Raw genomic sequence first — 27,566 nt, 5'->3', positions numbered from 1 at the left:
CTCGTTTCACATCCAAAAGAAGTACGCTATCTCTTGTGGTATATCGGCGTATTAAGGCCAAATGTACATGTGTGAGTTTTGCTCTCTAAGGGAATAAATTATTGCCAAGGCCAGCTCTCCTGGGAAAGCTACACGAGGTGTTTTTCTCTGATAGTAGCTATCTGCCGACGATTGCCAGTGACTCATTCAGGGTCGAATGTTTACATACAACTTTGATCATGGACTTTTCTAAAATTATTACATATTAAATTTATTTTTTTAATGTAATTAAGAATGTTTTGATGTAGTTTAATTGTGATAGGGAAGAGTCAGAAGTTTTGATTCTGCATTAATCCAAGAGGCAAATAAATAAATTTCCTCCAGAGTTGAGTGCTTAAGCGCAAAAAAAGAGTTATAACTTTAATTTAGTCGACCAATTCGATACCCTGAATGGAATGTTACCCAGCTAAAAGTTTAACTACTCTCTCACTATTAAACATGAGGTGTAATTTTATATCACTTTGTATGCATTTGCATCATCTTACATTCTGTATATATCCTGATCTCATTAAAATCGTTCCTAATCTAACATTCTTTTGATAGAAGTCAATGTCATTTCTCTACAAATAATGAAAATTTTTACTATATTAACATTTTATTTTATGCTATTACGGAAAATTCACATTGTTCAGATGTGGGTTAAAGTAGTTGTTGTTATAGGCATATCTAAACAATTGAGTATTTCATATAGCTAGTTCTCCTTTTCTGTTTCTACTGTAACATTCAGCTACTAAGTAATACCATAACCTACATTGAGTGGTAGAGAGACTCTTTAATAAAGGCATTTTTTCATTTCACTTCCTACATAAAATATTTCTAATATGACAAAAAAACAGCAAACTTTTGTTCTGTAAAACATTTTGGATACTAATACTATTGTATGGTGTTTTACAAAGATCTATTTTAGACCCTATCTTTATTGAAATCAATATTTAAAAAATTTAACTGTTATCAAGACAAAACTAAATTTAATTTTGGTTGCCTATAACACCATTATATAATTCGAAACAAATAAGTTTTGTTAATTTTCAAGATCTACACAAGCAACAAATAATAGAATAAAACATTCCTTTTTATAATGAGCTATTTAATTTGATGCAATTTAATTCAGTTCTGTTCAATAAAACTCCATTAAAATGCAAGCATTACATATACAAATAGTGTAAAAGATTTTTAAAATACTGCAATTAAAAGAATATACAGTACAAAATACATGTTAAAAGTAATTGAAATATTATTTAAGTTATTTATTACAATATGACAAACCCAGAATGTTCCATTAATATATAACTTTGGAAATATATGTTTTATTATTCAAATTTAAGCATTATATTTTGAACATACATTCTTAAAATTATTAATTGCATAAAATCTGGCCCAATATCAAGCTTCTCTACCGAATTCTGCTCAAATGCATTGCATACATAATGTGACACTCACATTTGTCTCAAACTTGAGCAAACTTAACTTGATCCATTGTTTTTATGGATGCGGTTACACATTTCAACCACTGAAAACTCATACACAATCAGGTCCATAATTTGGATGCAAGTGACGGTAAGCTTGGATCCCATTGGTCCAATCCATCGTTGACGAGTTTGACTTCCATTCTTCAGAGTGGTTGTGTCCACTGTTGGAAGAAACCCTTAGATCTTCACTAAAGCTACCGACTTCTAAGCTGTATGTGACTTCTCCGTTACCGAGAAGTCACGTTTTCAATTCCTGGAGAAGTCATACAAATTTTCAGTTGGATTTTCATTAAACCCTTCAGTATAATTATTTAAAGCGCTACTGCCTAGAAACAACCCTTTTAAATAAATAGTTGACTGGTTGAACAGCCATGTTGAGGTGTCTTATGCCCATTAATTTCCATAACTCTGCCAGATACATTCCTCATTGTCGTTATCCACATGTGTAGTGAAGGACAACCAGTGGATTTCGCTTTAAATAGACAATCTGTACTTTTGAATTGTAAATACAAACGCCTAATGCTAAGTGGTAGGCATCTTGCCATTAACAAAAGTCACTCTGACTCATAATTCTCAACAGTGTAAAACGTGGAAGGACTTATGTTGATCAGGTAAAATTGAACTTTTATTTTCTTACAATACATAGTTTGATCAAAGTGGCTTATCACTGCATTGTTTTATTTTTGTGGCATCAGATTATTCCTTCTTAAATACAATTTGCCCTAAAGCCCAGATTTTCATGTAAATTATGGTAAAAGAATTCTGTGTTGTAACAGATGTTTGGATATTTTCTATCATTATGTGTTGGCATCTAATATTGTTGTTATGTTTGTAAAGGAGTCCTTCATATAATCTGTGATATGTGTTGTTCAGTGCACCTGTTCTTGCACTTACGTGGTTGGTGTGGTACTTGAACCACTCTGGTTGGACTCTCAAGTGTGTCCTTGGGGTTTTTGGACATCTATTTTCTATCCTCAACTTTAACCTTGACAGTTATTGCCATACAGTAATAAATTCTTAGTTTTATACATACTTGAATGTATCCTGGTTTTTTATACTTGACAATGAGTAGATTCCAATATTAGAAATATTTCTCCTATTTTTTGTCATAAATGATGGCAAATGTCCCAAACAATGTTATCCAATCAAATAATTTTCTATTATTTATTAATAATTAACTTTCAACACCTTCACTGTGGCCCTATTCTGAGTGATCTTTCCTTGTGCATGAGAATAATGTGCACTAGGGCATCTGCCAAAGTCAATATGTTAGGACAAAATATTCTCAGTTACATATTGTTCCATGTTAACATTGCCATTGTGTTGCAGCAATTCTCGGAGGAGATGGTGGGTATAGGAGTGGCGGTGAGTGGACGCTACATCATGTCCTGCTCCATGTCAACATTGCCATTGTGTTGCAGCAATTCTCGGAGGAGATGGTGGGTATAGGAGTGGCGGTGAGTGGACGCTACATCATGTCCTGCTCCATGTTAACATTACCATTGTGTTGCAGCAATTCTCGGAGGAGATGGTCGGTATAGGAGTGGCGGTGAGTGGAACGCTACATCATGTCCTGCTCCATGTCAACATTGCCATTGTGTTGCAGCAATTCTCGGAGGAGATGGTGGGTATAGGAGTGGCGGTGAGTGGACGCTACATCATGTCCTGCTCCGTGTTAACATTACCATTGTGTTGCAGCAATTCTCGGAGGAGATGGTCGGTATAGGAGTGGCGGTGAGTGGACGCTACATCATGTCCTGCTCCGCAGCAAACCAGCTGGTTGTATGGGATCTGAAGGGGGCTGTGCTGGCAACGGTTGACACCTGTCTTCTACATACTTACCGAGCCAAAGTGTCTCCCTGCGGCCGCTTCATTGTTGCCTCAGGTTCACTGATTACTCTCAATCTTATCATCTATTAGTCAGTTATTCTCAATCTTATCATCTATTAGTCAGCAATTTGGTGGCTAGAAAACTAACTTAGCTCAGATTCAATGTTTGTGAACTCTCTGGTGGTCTTGTAGGGTTCAATATTTGGGTTGAGACAAAGATGGAAATAACACCTAGTTTGCCATCTATGCATATTTATTTTGTACTTAAACATAAATAATTCACAAATTTAATCGTGGTATGGTGGTCTTATACTCTCAAAGATCCAGCTTTGGATTTAAATGTGAAAATACTTTTCTTGATTAAAAATTATGGCTGTTTCAAAATTTTAGCGTGAAATTTCATGAACATGGATATTGTAATCAAAATTTACAGTAGAAAGAAAAGGTATCACCAAATAATGCAATAAATTGTAGTACTTGATTTTTTAAGACCATTATTCAATAATACTCCATTCAATAATACAATATAATTCGCCCTAATGTTGTATTTTAAGGAAATAATTAACGGTTTAAAAAAATCTGAATATTTAGTTTGATAATTAAAAATAGTTTTCCTTTGTGTTGGCTGCAATGTAAGTATAGAAACATATTCAAACGTTGCAATTTAAACTTCTATACAAACTCTAGTTTTTTTCAGGCATGGAATTAAGTGTGCCTGTTACATGTTAAAACTATCTGAATCAGAGCAATCAGTGAATATGGATGGTTAAACAAATACTAGGAAGAATTTCTCTCTGATAACATTAATGTGTTCTTTGAAAACCAGAATCGTTTCAATCATTTTAGAAGTTTTTCTAATATCTTTTCAATCAATGATAACCAGGATAACCAATCAACAAGAACTTGTGTCTGTATTTATCAAAGTGAATTCCATAATTATTGTGTGAAACAGAGGTTTATACTTGATTAGAACTTGATTCTAAGTTGTATCATGTAAGTTTACAGGTTTACACACAAACAAAACATTATTAATTGAGTTAAAAACTAGAAATGTGTCTGCTGGGCTGTGTAGAGCCATAATTAGTTAAAAGATATTAATGGGACATATGTATCCCATTAGTAGTAAAAGCATGAAACCTAAAATATCAGTAATACATATTCACTTATACAGGCTGCCTTTGGTAGCTGATGCTATCTTTTATGTTATTTTCTTTATTGATTATTCCTAGGGTTTCTCTTATCTTCTTGGCTAATAGTACAGAATGACCTTTTCGTTAAATTGTATTACGTGTTTGATTTTGTAAAAGTATTCTAATTTGGCCGATTTTTTCATATTATGATGTTCATGTCCCTAATGTATTCACTAACTTGTGCAGGTATTAAACGTTCTGTTTCCCCAATCTAGACTGAATCACAAACAGATGAAATGTTGCAGACTCGAGTTGAACACAGTGGAATCATTTCCTTTATTGATCTCAGTGTCTAAGTTTTTTAGTGTCTTTGCCACCTTGAAAACGATTTTGATATTTATGTCATTTTAATATCCTATAATATTTTATCGTCCTTACTTACTTATAAAGAATAGGACTTTTTTATGGATTTTTAATTTAATAATAGGATATTGTTACACCTTACTTTCATAATTTGTTTTCAAAAGGTTTGCCTACCTTTATAAGTCTATTTGTATTACTGGAAATTTAAATTTAAGATCTGTTGACTAACGATGCTTCATAGCGAAGGTGAAATTCCAAGATTTAACTGTGTTGTAATGTTTTGAAGTGGTGTGAACCAGAAAATAAAAATGATGGTTGTGATTCGGACTTTCTGTAATTTCCATTTTGTATGTAAAATTTCAAGTAAAATCATTATTGGTTTGTAGTTTTTATACCGTTGGTTTCTCCTTATTTTGTTACCGTCTGCCCGTCACAGGGTTCGCTCCCGATGTGAAGGTGTGGGAGGTGGTGTTTGCACGGACAGGGGAGTTCAAGCAAGTTTCCCGGGCATTCGAGTTGGCTGGACACACCAGCGGCGTCTACGACTTCAGCTTCAGCTCGGACTCCACCCGGATGGCCACTGTCAGCAAGGATGGCTCCTGGAAAGTTTTCAACACCAACAGTGAGTCTCCTAGTGGTAATCTATGGCCGTTTCTCCTCTAGTGGGGACTCAAGCCACCATTCTAAGAAAGCAAAGTGTATAAGGAATAAATTATCGTTATCAGTTAACCAGACTTTGGGAGAGAAATTAAAAACATACGTTTGTTCTTACAATTTAAGAGTATTTAATTACTTCCGCTGATACAGTACATATACAAATCAAAATTGAAATTGAAATCTTAATGTAAAATAAGCTATTTTTGTTTTCTGCTGATTTATGTCTACTATAGTTACAAACTCCAATACGGAATAATGAACAGTACCCACTATTAACTGACAGCAAACCAAGGAACAACGATCATAGTACATAAAGTGTGAATTGCTTCTTAAAATATATATTTTTACATTAGATTACTATTAAAAACAAAAGTTAGAGTATAAGAAAAATAACATTGAAAGTCATCGTTTTATTCTAAATGATTGTTTGTTAATTCCTAATCATCAGGTTCTATATAAATGTTGAGTTAAGCTCCACTTCACCGTTCTCTTTGTTCAACGTGTAGAATGTAACACCATACTAGACTCCTGAAATCTGGAGTCGTGTTCGTCTGAAGAGATCCAAAAAAAGTCAATGATAAAGAAGCTCGAAATGAACTCTTTATATTGTTTCCAAATCAAATTTATGTTGAGCTTCTTCATAGCTGACTTTTTTGTATCTCTTGAGACAAACATGACTCCAGATTCCAGGAGTCAATTCTGTGACCGCTTCAGATTCCAGACACTGAATTGAGAGGAAGGTAATCTCAACATTTACATTGGTTGACTAGCTCCATGTTCCTGTCACACTTGGGGCCTGTAATGGGGAAGATGATTACCACAGCTCACCTGTAACTAAATACTGATTTCTGTCCACTTACTTTCATCAGTGCATAGCTGACACATTTTATCCCTCTTCCGATTCACTTCACATGTTGGACATTGTCAAATGCCACACTTGGACCCTGTAATGGGGAAGATGATTACCACAGCTCACCTGTAACTAAACACTGATTTCTGTCTACACTTCCATCAGTGCGTAGCTGACACATTGTATCCCTCTTCCGATTCACTTCACATGTTGGACATTATCAAATGTCACACTTGGACCCTGTAATGGGGAAGATGATTACCACAGCTCACCTGTAACTAAATACTGATTTCTGTCCGCTTACTTCATCAGTGCATAGCTGACACATTTTATCCCTCTTCCGATTCACTTCACATGTTGGACATTGTCAAATGTCACACTTGGGGCCTGTAATGAGGAAGATGATTACCACAGCTCACCTGTAACTAAACACTGATTTCTGTCCATTTACTTTCATCAGTGCGTAGCTGACACATTGTATCCCTCTTCCGATTCACTTCACATGTTGGACATTGTCAAATGTCACACTTGGACCCTGTAATGGGGAAGATGATTACCACAGCTCACCTGTAACTAAATACTGATTTCTGTCCACTTACTTCCATCAGTGCGTAGCTGACACATTTTATCCCTCTTCCGATTCACTTCACATGTTGGACATTGTCAAATGTCACACTTGGACCCTGTAATGGGGAAGATGATTACCACAGCTCACCTGTAACTAAACACTGATTTCTGTCCACTTACTTCCATCAGTGCGTAGCTGACACATTTTATCCCTCTTCCGATTCACTTCACATGTTGGACATTGTCAAATGTCACACTTGGACCCTGTAATGGGGAAGATGATTACCACAGCTCACCTGTAACTAAACACTGATTTCTGTCTACACTTCCATCAGTGCGTAGCTGACACATTGTATCCCTCTTCCGATTCACTTCACATGTTGGACATTGTCAAATGTCACACTTGGACCCTGTAATGGGGAAGATGATTACCACAGCTCACCTGTAACTAAATACTGATTTCTGTCCACTTACTTTCATCAGTGCATAGCTGACACATTTTATCCCTCTTCCAATTCACTTCACATGTTAGACATTGTCAAATGTCACACTTGGGGCCTGTAATGGGGAAGATGATTACCACAGCTCACCTGTAACTAAACACTGATTTCTGTCCGCTTACTTTCCATCAGTGCATAGCTGACACATTTTATCCCTCTTCCGATTCACTTCACATGTTGGACATTGTCAAATGTCACACTTGGGGCCTGTAATGAGGAAGATGATTACCACAGCTCACCTGTAACTAAACACTGATTTCTGTCCATTTACTTTCATCAGTGCGTAGCTGACACATTGTATCCCTCTTCCGATTCACTTCACATGTTGGACATTGTCAAATGTCACACTTGGACCCTGTAATGGGGAAGATGATTACCACAGCTCACCTGTAACTAAATACTGATTTCTGTCCGCTTACTTTCATCAGTGCATAGCTGACACATTTTATCCCTCTTCCGATTCACTTCACATGTTGGACATTGTCAAATGTCACACTTGGACCCTGTAATGGGGAAGATGATTACCACAGCTCACCTGTAACTAAACACTGATTTCTTTCCACTTACTTCCATCAGTGCATAGCTGCACATTTTATCCCTCTTCCGATTCACTTCACATGTTGGACATTGTCAAATGTCACACTTGGACCCTGTAATGGGGAAGATGATTACCACAGCTCACCTGTAACTAAACACTGATTTCTTTCCACTTACTTCCATCAGTGCATAGCTGCACATTTTATTCCTCTTCCGATTCACTTCACATGTTGGACATTGTCAAATGTCACACTTGGACCCTGTAATGGGGAAGATGATTACCACAGCTCACCTGTAACTAAACACTGATTTCTTTCCACTTACTTCCATCAGTGCGTAGCTGTCACATTTTATCCCTCTTCCGATTCACTTCACATGTTGGACATTGTCAAATGTCACACTTGGACCCTGTAATGGGGAAGATGATTACCACAGCTCACCTGTAACTAAACACTGATTTCTGTCTACACTTCCATCTCTCAGTGCATAGCTGACAAATTTTTTCCCTCTTCAAAAATCACATTTAAATCTCTCGATAGAAACTATAATAATCCCCAAAGTGTGCTCACTTCTGGTGGTAACAAACAAACCAGTGAAGCCCATGTTCTGGGTGAAAATTACTTTGATTGTTCTTTTTCTGCTTTGTATGCTTGATGGAAGTGACCAGGTTTTAATATAAAAGGCATTTTTAATTCTTCCACAATTTAATTTATTTTTAAAAGTAGTTTTGCCGGTTAAGGCGCCATCAGGTATCGTTAACAGAAAAACATATAAATAAAATAGAAAAAACATATGATAAAATAGAATAAAATTAAAAACTAATTATAAAGACCAAAAAGTAATAAATTATAAAAGTATTATTATAGAGAAACATATGGTTTGCAATTTATAATTTTTGAATGAATTTCTTTTAATAATGGTAGAAAAATGTCACTGATATGTACAGAAGGTTGGAAAATACATTTATCTTTCCATATTTCCCAAGATAAACGTATTTCCCAACCTTCTGTAAATGTCAATAACATTTTTCTAACATTATTAAAAGAAGAAATCCATTCAAAAATTATGAATTGCAAACCATATTTTTCTGCATAATACTTTTATAATTTATTATTATTTTGTCGTTACAATTAATTTGAAATTTTATTATAACTATTTTATCATTTTTTTCTATTTCATATTCATAAGTTTTTTTGTTAACAATAACTGATAATACCTTAACCGGTAACAGCGCTTTAAAAAAATAAATTAAATTGTGGTAGAAATAAAAATGTCTTTTATATTATGGTTGTTCTTCTCCTGTGGCTGGATAGTTTATACAATAAAATTTGAAGGACTTGGTTGTTTTCCTCTGTACTCTCCATACGTAGACAGTTTTAGAACTAGAACTAGAGTTGGCGGAAATGTAACCTCTTGGGGTCTGGAGGATTAGCTCCCAGAAGAAAAGGGAGGGGTCTGGTGATCCTCCCCCAAAAAATGTTTGAAATAGGACATCTCAAAGTAAGGTTTTTTATGCATTTCTAAGGTACAAAGAAAGTTTCCAGTATAAACCATACATACTTTCACTTTTTCAGAGAGTGCTATCAGAACGATATTCCAGTGCGTTCCATCACAAATCAGACGCACTGTATGTAAGTGTAATGGTTAATGTCTCCAGTGTCACAACGAAAACCAGTGCTCAGTTGCCTATAAGGGGGTTTAATTTTTGGTCTTTGTTGTAAGTGGCAAAGTCAATTACCAAGCAATTAAAAACACCAGACCTTGAATGTGGTTTAGAGATAGAGCGAATTTAAATACTGTTTGTGACCTCATTATTTGTTATCAGCAATTTCCGTATACTTTACTGATTCTCCTCCTTACTATTAAGGTACTGTAAGTAGTTCTTAATTACTGCGTTCATTTGCCAGGAGGTATCAGTAATCAATGGAAAATTAGTAGAGTGACCTTATGTGAAAGAAAAAAACTGTGTATATTTTTGGTAAATTTGTTCTAATTTCTACTGTTACATAAACATAGCTTAAAAACTGTTTTGTTGTTTTTGATTACTAAACATAAATTTAGTTACTCTAATCAAATTTAAATGATTATTTTGGTTACGTTATTTAAACTATGACTTTAAAACATACTGTATTTATAGCTTAGATCTGTACATAATTAAGTAATTAAAACAAATAATTTCCTAGCATATTACTTACTGAAAATCATAACACTAGTAGAGTTCATACTTTATGTAAAAGAAGATTCAGTTGTCTTGCATATTTAGTTTGTCAAAGTATAGTGAGAAAATTTAAAAGTTGGGCAGAGCTAAAAATCATTCAGTTAATTAGTGAAAGACTGAAGTTTTTGCTAGTCCAAATGCCTTTGTAAAAAGAGTGATTTATATAACGAAAAATTTACACTTTTATGTTTTATTTTTTGTGTCATGTTCAGTGGTTCTTTGAATATCTTTTTTTATTTCATTATTTTTCATTTTCATTTTTTTTATTTGCACATTACGTATTATAATTGTTACAAGGTACAGTTGGAGGAATTTAGCTGTGCTCTTAGGGCCCAAATACTACCCTTTCAACAAATAAACGCTGTCTGTTTGGCGGGTTGCGTTTACGTGCTAGCCGCTGAGATGAAGGCGCAACAATCTCTTCAACGACTTTAAACTCACGATTTCGATTTGCAGATTAGTATTGACAAATACATTATATTTTTAAAAACACGTTTAACAACACTATAACAACTGAAAAAAGGATAAGTCCTATTATTGCTATTATTTGGTATTCTCTTATTATTTAATTCCACCACAATCAGCACTGTCACAAAACAGAATGATTTTAGCGAGAGTGGTGAGTTACTTGGGCCAATACGATTCCTGAAAGGAGGGTATTACCCATGAGTCACAGAAAACGTTTTCGGGACGCAGCGCATAATGCTACCCCGCCACCCCTCCCACCTATCACCACACACTCAAGGCATAGCGCGCGCAGCTACAGTCCTGGAACTCTACACAATACAGGTGCATCGTTAAAGCATAAAAATATACACTATCCTAACCAAAACTAAAATAAATTTTGTATATCAACAGCCTAAAATATAATATAATATAACAGATAGTATAATACAAATAAATAAAAAAGATAAATTAAAATATTAAAACCTATCAAAAACAGGAGGGTGCAGCAAATTAGTTCCAGCTATCAAGCAGGCACTAATCCAAGGAGTAATATGCCTCCTTCACCACCTCATCCTTTACAGCCTTTAACATTTTTTTCTGATAAAGGCAAGCGATATGGGGAGGTATTTTATTAAAAAATTTTAAAGGCATGTTTTATGGGCTTTTTTCTAATGAGGAGAGATTATGATGGGGATACTGAAATAAGGCACACTAACTTTATGACTTCATAAACATATGTAAACATTATTATCATCATTAAACCAACATGTCTTACCAATATATTCTTTAGATGGATTCCAAAGACTAAACAAACTAAAGAGTTATGGGATAACTTTTAAAAATGTATAATACAAACATCCGTAAAATGATACTATATGTTTTATAACGGTGTACATTGTACAGATAATTAACAAATTATTCCTATAAAGTGCTAAATTCAGAAAACTATTTTAATTTGAATGATTCTAATGTACTAGGATATCAAATAAGTAAATAGATTATTTGAGCTTATGGTATTACATATACATGTGTCTTTGTTTGATGCAATTAGTACAGTTGTTCAAATTGAATTGTCACTGAAAGGAAGTGTTTGTGTCACAGTTCCGGAGTACAATTCATCGACTCATATTTCCTCGTAGTATGAGGGCGTTATCACTGAAAAAACAATGTTGTTGTTTTCAATCTTGAATGATCTAATGAAATAGTCATCATTTGTTTCCTAGATAATGTAATAATATATCATGTAGTGCTATTGGTGTTTATGATTCAATCTTGTAGACAATACTCCATCAGATGTACTACATTTACAATCCGTTACGCCTCATAGCTGGTGTGTAGGCGAGACACAGTTAGCTTCTGTTAAATAATTATTTATTTATTTATTTTACAGAAAATCCTTTTTACAAACAATTTAAAACATGATAAATAACAATATTATAATTGGCAACAAACTGTGACATTCTCTAACAACAAGATATTTAAAGTCAAAGATCACAACAATATTTATATATAAAACAATGTTAGTATATGGCCGACCAAACCAAAAAAGTAAAACAAGAAATACATGTATATAATATAAATATAAAATGCAAAAATATAATAAATCTATATATCATAAAAAGGTAAGTGTAACAAAATAATAGAATAACAAGAAAAAAATATGACAAGAATAACAACTAAGAAAATAAATCATAAGGATATAACTACTACTATATGATGGATAACACTAATAAAAATTATAATCAATAGATAACAATAATAAATCAATACTTAATCAGTAGTAATAAATGGAGACGAGAACAAAAAAACAAAAAAAAAACAGAAAAAAAGAAACCTCAAGAACTAACAGAAAATCATAACATTGGCAAGCAACAGGGTACACTCTTTATGGCAGCCAACAGATATTTCCTTATAGTTAGAACAGCAGTGTGGAATAGAAGTTGATTTTGTGCTGCATGCAAATACATCACTGGACTGGACTGTTCAACTCGTAAGCTGTTCCGTGGTGGTGCCTAGCAAAAAGTTCAGTATTCCTAGTTCCTGATGGCGTGCAGAAGTGTACCATCTCAAGAAGCTCAGGAGAGTCAGTCATTCCATTAACAATCTTGTACAAAAAGATTGTTAATGGTGAGTCGCGTCTTGAATTTCCATTTGTAGCTTTAAGCTTGGAAGGTTGAGCTGCAGAGCAATGTCATTAACCGGCACATCAAGAAAGGGATCATTCAAACGCAGGCCTACTATTAGAAGGAACCTTGTCTGGATCCTCTCTATAAGTTCAGTGAGGTAATTGTGATGGGGGACCAAACCACGGAGAAAAAGCTCTAAAAGCGCTTGGACATATGCAGTGTACAAAGCTCTCAAAGCAACAGGCTGCCGAAGAAGACGTGATGCTCAGAAGATAACACCCAGACTCTTGTTTGCCTTTGCTCTTACATATGTAATACAAGGCTCCCAGCTGACATTCGAGGATAGTATTACACTCAGGTCTTTGACTTCATCAACTCTCCTGAGGGCCAATGCATAGAGCTGGTACGAAACGCAAGCGGCGACTTGATTTTGTGTAAAGTGATACATACACATTCCTCCAAGTTCAGCTTTATACCACTTGCCTCGCACTACTCGTCTACCAGCTTCAGATTGTTCTGAAGAGAGACACAATCCTCCAAAGAGACAAAGAGAACACCGAGGAATACAATTTCATGTCGTCTGCAAAGAGGAGGTGTTGAGAATGTGGAATCTGGGAGAGGTCATTTCATATTTATAGGCCTTTGAAGTTATGAAGATTAGTATCATAGTATCATAATACTACAGATATGTTAGTTCTAACACATTGCAGTCTATGCTCTAGTCGTGCTCGACCGCCAGTACTCAAGTCTGACACAAGCCCAGTTTTTGCCTTCTGTTTAATTTTTCTACAAGTTAAACACATCACATTTTTCCTGAATGCCGTCTGCTTTATAATAACAGACTTTTTTAGTGGTTTGTTCCAAAAATATACCATTGAAGCTACAACTTTTTTTGCTACGACTCTTGGAACTAAGCTAAAATAGATGATAAATTGAATTCGAAGATTAGGTTTGCCAGAGATTTATTTAGAGCAAAATGTATGTGTTCTTTTCTGAATATTTCCATCTGTTGCACAAAAAAGGCTACTGTAATTTGTAGAAAGTAGTTATAAAATTATACAAGGATACAACATTTTGTATAAGTTATTGTATTATATATATACTATAAAATTGCCTATATTTCTCAAACGTTTGGACTTTTGAGGAATTTTGTGGCTTAATCGTTGTAGGTACGAGAAAAATTAGACCTTTTAAGTAGAAAACTGAATTCTCTTAAAGTATTACCTAGTAAGATCTTTTCTTTGTTTGAAGGTTATTTTTGACGATTGAAGGATTGTGAAGGAAACAGGATTTTTCCGGACATTTGCCATCGTTCAGTGAAACAAGAAATCATAGTAAGATCTGAGATAGTATCTCTAGTTTAGCTGTACGGGGCTTTTTAGAAAAGAGTACAAAAGGATCTGCTATTTTGAATTTTTGGAGGACTTAAAAGTGAAAGGAATTTCTGAATTTTTTTCGTACAAGGCCTAGGTTACAATCAAGTATGTAACACCTCTGACCCCATGTGTTGGTTGTTTGCTTAATTTGGGAGCTAGCTGAATTCAGAAGTAAAACAGTATAACAGCTTAGACTCCTCTGTACATTAATCTACCGACCAACAAATATAAATTCTTTTTTATTTTCATCATGGAATTCACCCACCATGAGTGAAGAATTTGTCATAAGCTTAAACACTGACCTACCATTATCTGCTTTAATGAACAGTAGTTGCTTCACTCTTTATATCAGCAGAGTGGAATCTTGTGAAATTCTTTAATATGGGTTCTGTTCTTGGAAGACTTTTTTATGTTTAGACAGCTTGGATGTAGGTTCTGGTCATTGTTTGGGGTTTATAAAAAAACTGTTCTAAAAGTAAAAAAGATAGAAATTAATTTGAACCCAATACAATTAAAAAAATTGAAAAAATTACTTGGTGCAGAAAATGGTCAAGAAATTTACTATTTCTGGAATTTTACAGGCAATTGCAATTCTAAATTCTAAACTGGATTTTAAAAAGCTAGGGAACTGACCAATATAATGTATTTCTCATTTTGGATACCAATCATTGTTAACCCTTTTACTAGTAACAGTGGTAACACATGGTACAGTACTAGAAAGTGTGCCTTGTGTGCCACCAGCAGTAACCCTGATCTTTGGTCGCATATGCTATCTAGTGGAGAATGGTAGAATCATTTTCACATAGTTTCCATTATGCCTCATAGAGTGCAGTGGCATATCTTCTCTGTTTCTTATTTCTTGCTGAATTGTGAGTGATGTTGCGCTCTCTGATTGCAGACTGCTTTCACACCACTAAAAACTTTATATATATAATTTACTTAGTTTAAATTTCACAACTTGAGCCAAGACAAGAATATTAAACCATCTAGAACAAGACCTATATTGTAAATGTTTCAAACTTTAAACCAGCATAATTTTTAAAAGAATGAACCCTTTGAGGTCGGATTTGTGGCATTGTACTCTACTAATAAAGACTTTTAATTTGATGTACTACTCGACCTATGCTCTCATTTAAGATTTCCTTCTGACACCGTGCAGGCCATCCCTCTGACATGACAAAAATATGGTAGTTACTTCAAAAAGTACATTTATAGGTCCAGTAATGATGTACCAACTTTTATTGCTTTACCTATAACCGTTCGGGAGTTACCGAGCCAGTGCGGGACTTTTTTATACCCTTTATATAAAAGAACCAATAAATAGTGATTTGTCATGTAATGAATTTTTAACATGTTTTGTTTAAAATTCTCTAAGAATTAAAACAAATATTTCATTTTATGAATAGTCATTTTTCTTTTTTAAATTGTATTGTGTTCTTGTTAGCAATCCAAATATAAAAAATCAAAAGACAAATGTCACTTTTAAAGCATGATTACTGTGAAAAAACCCACCAGTCAAAGAGTTAAAATGAGTGATAATAACTTAGTTTTGTTTTCTCAAAAGTCATTAGTATTTTTTTAAACTTTTAATTCTGTTCAAAGACAGGAATTAGGCTTAGAAGTTGGAATTTTGAAATTATTTATGTTATACTAAGTCCTTGATTATCTTATTAGTAAATATGCATTTCCATATTATTAAAAGTACCAAGCTTACAAAACTTCATGTATATTGAGAACACCCTGTATAGTTTTTCTTAATTTTATTAATACATAGTAGATTGTGGTTAAACCAATTCTATAAAATATAATAAGGTCTTTGGCCTTAACTAGGTACCTTTGAGCTTAATATTTATATTAGAAACTATTTCAAAATTGTAGTTTATAAGTCTAGTCTCTGTATTCATGAAGAGGTGAATATTTTGTTTGTTTAAAGTTTGTTATTGATGATAGAAGGTTTGATAGGATAACAGGATTTTGGACTTTTGCCATCGTTATATGTTACAAAAGGTATAACACAACGTTTTAAGGGTTGGTTTCTATCCTCTTCATCAGGTGGGGGAGGTATTAAGGTACACACAAAAATAAAGAACAGAAAGAAGAAAAGAAGGGGAAAAAAGGGATCAAACATACCCAAAAGCTGCTTGGAGTCCAGTCCTGTCATTGTCACTGCAGAGAATGCAAGTCCTGAGCACGAGTACGAGAAAAACACAATCACACATCAAACCAGCACGGATGAAAGTGCGATAATGACACGAAAATTGATGGCGGCTCTTTCTTTGGCACCGCGTAATGTCATCTGAAACAATGGGACAGGAAGGCGATAGTCAGGAGGAGGAAGGGGTAAAGGTAAGCCTCTTCCGGCCCTATATTTTGGTCCTAAACCTTAGTGTCAATTGTGTGTGTACGTACACATACATCGATACATTGATTTTCATGTTAGTATTGCTCTTACATTCGTAATGTGCGATTGTGTTTCACCCCCCCCCCCCCCACCTGAACGAAGAGGATAGATTCCAGTCTTTGAAACGTTGTGTTATAACTTTTGTAACATTGCTAAACCTGTTGCAGTTGAGTTCGAGAAGGGCGAGGATCCTCATCTGTTGGTGACTGGAAAGTACACTGGCTCAGGCCCTGCTCACCTGGCACTGTCCCCCAACGGTGAAGTGGTGGCGATAGCTTCTGGAGCCTCCTTGTCTCTCTACTCCACTCTCTCTGGTGTTTGTGACAAGGTCATCAACAACATTGGTAACAAGATTGCTAAACCTGTTGCAGTTGAGTTCGAGAAGGGCGAGGATCCTCATCTGTTGGTGACTGGAAAGTACACTGGCTCAGGCCCTGCCCACCTGGCACTGTCGCCCAACGGTGAAGTGGTGGCGATAGCTTCTGGAGCCTCCTTGTCTCTCTACTCCGCTCTCTCTGGTGTTTGCGACAAGGTCATCGACAACATCTACCCTTCTGGTGAGTCACTGTGTCTTTCCTCACCAATTTCACTTCTTATTTTTTTTAACTATTTAGGGTCATATTTGTTTTCTTTGATTCAATTGGTAATGAATTTTATTAAAACATTCTTTTTAAAAATCTTTAACATTTGATGTATCACGCTGATTGGAAGAGTGTGATTTTAATGTTGGTAGGGAATAATAATGTACCGGTTGGTTGGCTGTGTGTCTAACGTAAAAGAGAGAAGACGTAATGGCACATTTTTTTAAATAATTTGAATCGGCTGTTATTTTATTTACACACAATGAAAAAGGTTTTCATTGAAGATTAACAGTGCTTGGGGATTGGGAATGGTAGTTTGTTAAAGTGTTAGAGGAGTGCAAGCCAACACAGCTGATTCAGCTTTGTGATGGGGCTCTCTAATCTGTGATGGGGCGCTCTAATCTGTGACGGGGCGCTCTAATCTGTGATGGGGTGCTCTAATCTGTGATGAGTCGCTCAAATCTGCGATGTATTGTCTACCACTTGCCCCTGGTGGTAGCATGCGCAGTAACTACCCCGATCCTTGCTCATGTCTTACAAATATTACAGCTTATGTTTGTGTAGCACTGAGCATCTGATAGTATTGACAGGAAAATCTTGGAGTGCATATTGAGTTTTTTTTACTGAGTGAAAAAGACAAGAGTCACCGTACATAGTCATGAAAGGACCTATGCGCCTCCATTAATTAATATTTAGGCTCTCAGAATCTGAGACTTTTACAGAAGCCTGTAAGTTTGAGGACTGACTCTCATATCCTTAAGGCTGGGAAGATATGCCTGGAGAAATGTTTTCCAAATTTTGCATGTGGCAGGACAGTCAAGCCGTATATGTTCCACTGATTCTCCTGCTTGTCTGCAGAGTCTGCATTCTCCAGTCTAGTGTAGACCCATCTTCATCAGACGTTTCCTAAGAGGGCCATGTCCTGTCAGCATCCCTAATACTAGTCGTACATCCTCCTTACTTTCTTCAAGGAGTACTGACCATCCTTTTGCTGGAGATAAACATTTTTGATTGCCTAAGCTCTTTGGCCTTTCTCCAAGTTTCAAGAAGTTCAAGAAAGATTTTTTTTTATCTGGAAATAAAGTATTTTTCCACTCAAAAGTTAAATATTTATAAAATTGTAACTCCCAATAATACCATTTTGTAGGTATATTAAATATGCAACACACGATTGATGGAAATTGCCAATAGTTTGTTATATGTTCCTAACTTAACATTGGAGCGTACCATGGTTTAAATATACAAATTGCCACCACTGTATCAGTATTCAGACAAGGACTTAACTAGTACAGATTAACTCATTATCTTCATGTACATTGTGATTCACAAAATGGATATCCAAAACATTACTTGTATTTTTGTAGGTAACTTTCAAGGAATTTTTCCAATCTGGAAGTTACTTCTGAAAATTCTCTTTCTCTTTTTAGAATTACCTGTACACCCTCTGTTTGGATGCAATTTTTTTAATAAATAGCTAAAAATAAGTAAAACTTAGTCTTGCAGCTGAGAAGCACTGAAACAATAGAATCAAATTCCCATGTACAAAGACTAATAAAGGGTATTGGTTCATAAAAGTTTTGTTGGGCTCTGAGAAAGAAAAGCCACTAAAAATCTAATTCTGTTGATTCTTTAGGATCTACAGCAGCTGTCATATTTTAAAGTTAAGGAAATGCTGTTCATAAATCCCTCAGCATCGTGTCCTTAATTTGTTTTACATATACAAAATTAAGTTTTCGCAAGAGTTATTCAAGCAAAAAAAAAGTAAGGTAACAGATTTGTAATTTTTTCTTTTTGAAAAAACCAAAAAAGTCTTTAAATCTGATTCTCCAAGAACTACAATTTTGTCTATATAATCGCTCCAAATCCACCCCCTTCCTCTAGTCATATTTGACCAAATTTACAAATTCAACCAAAATGATCAAAAAAGTGTTCCAAATTTGAAGACAATTGGTTGAAAAATGTGGCTTATCAGGTAGTAAGGAAGTCCCTGGAATTGTGACACATATGCAAATATTTCATTGAAGAACAAAAATCTCCTCTGCAGTTATAAACACTGCAGCCGGCTGACATTCTGTTGCAGGTTTGTACATATTTATTTCAATTCTTGATACCATCAAATTTTGATTTCATTACGGGTTAAAAAGGCACCATCATCTATCACGATTACTTCAAAATTTTATCATCTCTACAAAAGGTATTTCCAGGCATGATTTTATATTCCTACTTCTTTTCATTCAGGAGTTAACATTTTCAGAAACATGAGCAAATAACTTATGCATGTTCCTTCATGTGAAATTCCAAATAGCCATAAGTATTGATAATAATAAGCATTGCTCTCAAATGTGAAGTAGGTGTGAAGCATACATGCCTACTCTGGAGATCACCTGTAATTTCTTTCACAAAATACAGCTCATACACTACTATCAATCAATCAGAATATACTTTATTCGTATACATCAAGTACAGAATAGGCATCAGGAGTAGGAACAAAGTTGAAGTTACAAGTAACCTCAATTTTGTTTTATAGTGTTATATTAATGCAATGCAGTTTTGAGTGTGGTGGTGGTCAACTGTGTGGGGACAGGTTGTCACTGGAACATGGCTGAAGATCTCCAATTGATGAATTCTTCAACTGAGTAGAATGGTCTCTCTGCAAGCCAAGCCGATAGACGCTGTCTTGTACTGCTTACATTGGGACCTTTAATTGTCTCTGGTAGTAGGTTCAGAAACTTCACTCCCATGTAGGAAGGCTTTTCTTCAAAGAGTGAAAGATGGTGTACCGGTAGGGTGAAATTCATAGCTTGTCGAGTGTTTCAGTTGTGCCTTTCTATGCCTCGTTCAAGTTGCAGTCCGCAGGCGTAGGTTGTTACAGCTAGGATGTACATGCTGGCCACTGTTAAGATTTTTAGTTCACAGAATTTAGGTCTGCAACTTTCTCTTTGGTCGACCTCTGTTAATATACGTATTGCTTTATTCTGGTGGATAAGGACACGCAGTAAATTGGTTGCTGATGAATTTCCCCATACTTCCAGGCCATAACGAAGATGTGATTCGAAGAGTGAGTGGTAAACAATCTTGGCTGTGTTGGTGTTACTTATAGTTTTAATTCTTTTAATGACATAAGTACCTCATTCTTTTTGTAGTGTGTCTGTTGAATTGACCACTATTCAATTTTCTACAGAGACTGTCAATATGAGGGGTCCATGTCAGTTTCTGATCTAATATTACACCTAGATAAGTCAAAGTCAAAGATTCTTTATTTACATATACTTAAAGTACAGCAATGGCGTCAATTCTTAATATCTAAATATCTAAAAATAGTCATAAATTGAAACAAGTTGTCAATAGTTACATACAAAGCAAGTAGCATACAATGTTTTTGCCTGACGTTGTCATGAGGTTAATGAATAAAAAGGTCTATATTTCTAAAAGATAAAAACTGCAATAATATTAAAAGTTACTTAGATATATAGTTAATATTTAGAGTTTAAAAAATCCAAATTTAGAAAGTTGTAATCAAAATTTGAATGAAAATCTGAATTTTGTTATATATCTTGATTGTCTATGTATTCATTCAGGGTGTAGAAAGGTCTAGTTGTTAGCCAGTTGTTCAATGACGTTTTTAACTTCTTTCCTGAGAGAGTCTTCATGTGTGCTGGTTGTAGGTTGTAGAGCTTCTTGCCCATGTAGGAGGGTTTCTTCTCATACAGTGTGAGGTGATGTGCCGCCAAAGTGTAGTTTGCAGCATGACGAGTGTAGTAGTCATGCTGGTCAGCTACACGTGGCAGGTTCTTGCCGTCAACATATAGTATGACCTCCTGGATATAAAGAGCAATCACTGTCTTAATTTTAAGCTCCTTGAATGCTTCTCTACAGGAGTCTCTTGGGCTAAGTTCATTTATAACCTTTATGGCTTTTTTCTGGAGTCTTAGAATTCTTGACAAGTTCTGTTGAGCAGTTCCGCCCCAGACAGATATGCCATACCGAAGGTAGGATTCGAAAACAGCAAAGTACGTTGTTCTAGCTGTAGCTGAGTTGCTAATGGCTTTAGTCTGTTTTAGGACATAAAGGCTGGTGTTGAGTTTGCTGCATAGTGTGTCTACATGTTGTGTCCAGGATACATTTTCGTCTATAGTTACTCCAAGAAATTTGGTCTTTTGCTTCATGTCAACGTCTGGCAGGGCTGGCACCTGGTCTCGCTTCCTACCAAAAGCTAGCTGGTTTGTTTTGGACATGTTTACTACCAGGTGGTTAGCATGACAGTACTGGTATGCTGTGTGCAGGGATATGAATGACTTTACAGCTAGCTGGTCGGTTGAGTTTTCTGAGGAGAGCAGGGTGGTGTCGTCAGCATACATTAGTGTATTACACAGTCCATTGAGGTATTGAGGCATGTCATTTGTGAACAGTATGAATATCATGGGGCCAAGGACGGAGCCTTGTGGGACCCCTCTCTTTACTGGAAGAGGCTTTGATCTCACACTGTAAATTTTATCACCTTCTGCATGTTTAACTTCCACCAACTTCCTTCGTTCTTCCAGGTAGCTCCTAAACCAGTTTATAGCGGACCCTTTTATTCCAAGGTTGTCAAGTTTTTTAAAAATTAGATTGTGCCCAAGGCAGTCAAATGCTTTACTAAAGTCAAGCATGATGCTAGTGACTAGCTGTCCCGACTCCAGGTGGTCTATAATAAACTCCACTAGCTCGATAATTGCAGTGGTGGTTGATCGTCCTTTTAGAAAGCCATGTTGACTTGCAGAAAGTAACTTCTCTTGCTCTAGCTGCTCTAGCCATACTTGGCTTCTTCTGGAGCTTTGATATCTGGGATCCTGTCTACTGCATTATTTCTTCTGCCAAACATCAGTTGTTGTGTCTTCTCTTCATTAACTACTAGGCTATTGTGGTGGCAATATTGTATTGCCATGTTAATGGAGACAAAGGAATTAATTTCAAGGGCTATACTATATTTTTTCAACACATTCTTCTGCATCTTAAATATTTTGAAAAGTATGGAACTACTACACATGATTTCTAGAGACAAGGATGTACTCTTATGATACTAAAAGGCTAACTGCAGTAGTTCATATTCTCTAAGAGCTTGTTGGGGAAACTTGCTATAACATAATAAATTTATTTTATTTTTAGAACAACAAATAGAGGTTTAATTAAAGTTACATTAGATTCTCTATAGCTTAATATTCTTTTATTTGACACACTCTATAGTCTGAACGCCTCGGCACCCATATTTTCTTGTGTTTGAGCGAGAGACACAAGAGAGTGAGAAACGTACGTTATAATTAGTAGTGAAGAGATGATTTATCTTTCCTGTCACAAGTTTAACCCGATTCTGCTGTTAGTTCACTTTGCATTTTACTATTCTAACACAGTGAACAATGATTTCTATCATGTATGGTTAATTTTTATTTTTATTACGCTGTATTGATCTTGGAGCCTGTGTCTCCTGTGTTTACAATGGACCTTCAGTTCAAGTTAACTAAAAACTTAAGCATGCAGCTGTAACTATAGCTGAGAAGTGGGCAATTATTCAAATTCAAAATATTCTTTATTTACAGTTTCATCAAGAAATTGATGGTGTCATATAATAATAAACCTAAAGCTAGATACAATAGTCTGAACTTAAGAGATAGCTATTACGTCAAATGATGTACAACTAGCATTATACAGGAGTGTTTTTCATAGTAAAATTGGTAAAAATGTTATTTAGAATAAAAACATGTAAAATTGTTATTATGTAAAAAGTGTTAAAGTAAATATATTATAACATTCTTAAAGTTATTGATGTAGTTCAAGTTCGAGGAATTCCTTCAAGGAGTAAGCTGGTCTGTCTATCAGCCACTTATGTAGTTTTGTTTGCAGTTACTTTCCCTTCAGTGACTTCAGTAATTGTGGTAGGCCATTGTGTGTGGAGTTTCCAGCCAATATAAGATGGTTTTCTAATGTATTGGGTAGTGTGGTGTGCTGGCAGAATGAATTGTCTGCTGTTGTAGGTGTGGGTACTTGTACCTTTTGGTAGATCTGTCTCGTTCACCCTCAGGATTACTTCTTTAATGTAGAGGTTTACGACAGTCAAAATCCCAAGCCAAAAACAATCCAAGCTTTTGTTGCAGGGAAGTGATCTGAAAGCTTCCCTGCAACTGTCTAAGGGTTTAAGGTTGGCAAGTATCCGTATAGCTCTTTTTTGGAACATCAATATCCTGTGTAGGTTGCTTTCAGAAGTCCCTCCCCAAACAACAAGGCCATACTGTATATGTGACTCCATTAAAGCATGGTATGCTGTTTTAGCTGATAATAAATCTCCAATCCATCTAATTCTTCCCACCACATAAACACCAATGCTGAGTTTCTTACACAGGTCACTGATGTGGTTGTTCCATGTTAGGCCTGTGTCTAGTGTAATCCATAGTACCTTGAATTCTTGTAAAGAAAGAAAGGAAGAGAACTCTTTATTCATGAACATTGAGAACAGAGTATTTGTCACATCATAGAATAGTAAAAAGTCCAAATCAGTTACATTACAAGAGAAGAAAATTACTGTTGTGTACTGTTATGGTCTCTGCAATGGGCTCTGTTTTACGGTTGAAGTTGATACGGACTGTTTTTGCATGGTTGAGGGCCAAATCATTTTGGTTGCAGTATTCTTTTGTTCTGGTTAATAAGATGAGGGAATCTTTGTTGATAAAAGTAGAGTGGTGTCGTTTGCATACATAATGCATTTAGTCGTGGTGTTTTTTTTTTTTATCATGCTAGGGAAGTCATTTGTGAATAAACATACAAGACCGGACCAAGCACTGATCCCTGGGGTACTCCTCTCTTGACCAGCTGAGGCTCTGATTTGTATGTGTTATTCATCCCATTGGTTATTTCCTGAGTTTCTACAATTAGAGTTCGTCCTCGAAGATAACTAGCAAACCATGCATTTGCCCTACCTTTAACTCCAAGTGAAGATAATTTTCGTAGAATAAGACTGTGGGCCAGACAATCGAATGCTTTGCTGTAGTCAAACAACACTGACAAGGCATGTTTGCGTTCTTCTAGTTGGTCAATGATGAACTCAACAATGTCTGTAACTGCAATTGATGTTGACCTTTCCTTTATGAATCCATGTTGATGTTGGCTGATAAGGTCTTCTTTTGTAAGAAATGCCATTAATTGTGTTAGAACAATTTTTTTGATGATTTTGGAGAAGACGGATATAAGTGATATAGCGCAGTAGTTTTTAACATCTGTTAACGGAGCCTTTTTTGTGTTTGGGATATATTTTTGAGATCTTCAATAAGGATGGGAAAGTGAAAGATTTGTTGATGATAGTTGTTAATGGACTTACAAGGTGATTTACACAGTGTTTTATAACCTTACCTGGGATTTCATCAATTCCATATCACAGCTTGGGTTTTAAAGTTGCTATGGAATCTTTTACATCTCTGATCGTAACAGGTTGAAGCTGGAATTGACATGGGTATATGTCCATGCATGGTGAATAATCTGATTGTAGATTTGTGGTAAAGTTTTTTCTGCTATCTGAGAGAAGTAGAGATTAAAATGGTTTGGTATGGTTGTAGGATTTTTTCACCATTCCTTCTATTTCTAGTTGCATTTTGTGTTCCTGTAGCTGTTTGATTATGATAATGATAATGATAATGATAATAATGTTTTATTGCGTGAACATATTACATGTTATGCAATCGTCAAATAACTGAATTAAGCTAAAATTTTTCACTCATACTTGCATCAAAATCCCTTTCTAACATACAATTTTGACGTTCACTCTCTCCCAGTCATTCGAATTGTTCCACCCTTTCCCCAGTCAGTAAGCCAATTGTTATGTCTCCCAGTTGTGTGCCATGAACTCGTCCGTACTGTAAAATGCGTAAGTGGTCAGTGTTGTTTTTAGACGAGTCTTAAATGCCTTCAGCATTGGGGCACTTTTAATCGAGCTTGGCAATTTGTTGACCAATCGAACTCCTGCCTGAGAAGGCAGTCGTTCATGAGCTACCGTTCTATGTCTCACAGATCGGTAGTCGTCCCTGCCTCTCGTTGCATAAGGGTGTATGTCACTACCTCTTACGGTCTCGCATTTGGACTTGAAAAAAATGCAGGTTTCCAATATGTAGATTCACAGAGCTTTTGATTTATTTTGTAATAGAGCTATGTGGTTAGTTGTAGCATATCGTTTAAGATTCCTATACTTGAGGTCATAATCTTTCTTCCTGGCAGCCATTCAAAGATATACATAGAAAAATATCGTCAGCATTAAATAGTATTACCAGATTGCACAAGCAACTATTTATATTGATGAACATTATGAAAACTGATGCAGCCAAAAACAACATTGTTTTCCATTTTAAATCTTTTGTATCTCATTTTAGTGTTACTTAAGAGATTATTTTGTAGTGATACATCCATAATCTTTGCGATCCCATGGGGTTCTGATCCCATATATGTTTGTTGGGATTGTTGAGAGTTGGCTGCATATGTAATGTACAACAGTTAGGAAGATATAGGTTTATAATTATACACTAACTAGCAGATACCTGCGGCTTTACACGCAATTTTGTATTAACTGAAAAATATTGTTAATATTTTAGAACATTTAGAGCTGGAATTAGTACATTTGTTCAAAAGCACAGACCAGCGAACTTTCATCTAGCACAGTACTTGCCGACTGCTTCAAATGGATTCTTTGGTGTAAAATTCTGACCATCTTAAGTTTTAGGAAATGTTGTAAGGTAGATGAGTACTTACCTAATTGCTGAAATTTAAAACTGTGTGAAAACTAAAATCTAAAACTGTGAAATACAAAAAAAATATCAATTATTCCTTGCACATAACATTTTATTATATTATACATGCTCTTTTAATTAATATTTCACAATTTTAGAGACCAAGATGGTATTTTTCACTACTTTAAAGACTAGTGGGCGTTGCTTTGAGGGATTTTCGAAATAAGAATAGGCTCATATTCATCCCAGGGATCCGAAGAATGGTTTACGTGTGAAAACAAAACAAAGGCACTTTCGCATTTATAATAATATTAGGATGTAAGAGATATTAAATTTGATTAAGAATAATTAAAAGTAACAACCTAGATCCCAGGGACCCGAAGAATAGTTTACGTTTGAAAACAGAACAAACAAACAAAAGCACTTTCACATTTTTTATAATAATATTAAGATGTAACAGACATTAAATTTGATTAAGAATAATTAAAAGTAACAACCTAGATATTTAGCAAATTACTTTAAATTAAACTCGAAATTGTTTTTGAGTATTTAAACAATCTTTAATAGAACAATGTATAGTTAAAACAATAATTACGTGGGACACAAGATTCAATCAGTTGCCTGTCTCGTGAATGTGCCTCACAGAGAAAGTTGGCCTGAATGTTAAATGAGCCTCTTTCAGAACCAAACGTTTTGATGACATACGCCCATGACCATTGGTCAGTGAAAGTGCTCTGTGTGATCTGCACGCAACTTCTCGCGTTGTATTCATCCTCTCTAGTTGTCTGTGGGTGTGACCTCTTCTCTTACCCTGTGTTAGTCAAGTGAGGTGGCTGGGTGAGTAATATGGAGAGAGTTGTCTTCTCTGACTGGCCTCAGTGATTCACTCTTCCACTTTGGCGTGTCCAAAATTGAGGCATACCTGTTAGTAACATTACTCATTGTTTCTGGCATATTTTAATGAGCACAAATAGTTTGAAAATTGCAAATTTCCAGTGACTGTTGTCTTCTGAAATAATTCATTCCAACGTAACCAAATCATACTAATAATTTAATTCATAACTTACAATTTTTACATCAGTTGTCGTTTTCATTCTCTAAAAATATGATTGGTTCCCTAAAAAATACTAAGATTTTAATTTAAAAAATAATAAAAATTTTGTATTCACTGTACTTAAGTTGAACTTTATTACAATCAGTCCATTGTTTGTTCATCGTCAGTAATTTTATTTCCAAATACCGCTATTTTTACTTAAGGGTCGCAGAATGGATGTATCCACTGAAAACCAAAATTCCAGTTTTTATCACTACAATATAGTTTCCTAAACTATGCAGTGAAGAAAGTAGTTTTCTGAAAATGTCTATATTTTAAATTTGCAATTTTTAAGTTTTATCTTGTCTATGCAAGTAATCCTTCAGTTAAAATGAGTTTATGTTATTATTAACATAGTCTTTTGAAAGCAAATATCAAACTTGAGTAAAATTAGTCAGTAAAAACTAGTTACTATATTAATAGCATAATATTACTTATAATGTTGAAGATGGTTTTTTCTTATTGTAATCACTACATTTAAAAATTACAGCAACCAATATTGTATAATTTTTTTTATTTTGTGATGCCTTTTGATAGCAAGGCACACATCTCATAAGAATATTCGTTTATTTTTTTATTGTAAATTTTAAATATTGTGATTATAAAATATTACTTCTGTTACAAAATTCTCGTTATATAGA

At 35.1% G+C, this 27,566-nt stretch overlaps 1 protein-coding gene across 1 annotated transcript in view; it reads left to right on the top strand.

Annotated features, from left to right (window-relative positions):
- Nucleotides 1–27,566, top strand: part of LOC124367285 (transducin beta-like protein 2) — a 62,214-nt gene that overhangs the window by 19,449 nt on the left and 15,199 nt on the right. The window contains exons 2-4 of the mRNA XM_046823999.1: nucleotides 3,207–3,393; nucleotides 5,268–5,453; nucleotides 16,882–17,067. Of these exons, the coding sequence (XP_046679955.1) occupies nucleotides 3,207–3,393; nucleotides 5,268–5,453; nucleotides 16,882–17,067 (559 nt within the window). The remainder of the gene's footprint in view (nucleotides 1–3,206; nucleotides 3,394–5,267; nucleotides 5,454–16,881; nucleotides 17,068–27,566) is intronic.

Source organism: Homalodisca vitripennis, chromosome 8, assembly GCF_021130785.1.
Source record: "Homalodisca vitripennis isolate AUS2020 chromosome 8, UT_GWSS_2.1, whole genome shotgun sequence".
Classification (NCBI taxonomy): Eukaryota; Metazoa; Arthropoda; class Insecta; order Hemiptera; family Cicadellidae; genus Homalodisca; species Homalodisca vitripennis.
This window is presented reverse-complemented; position numbering and strand designations above follow the sequence as displayed.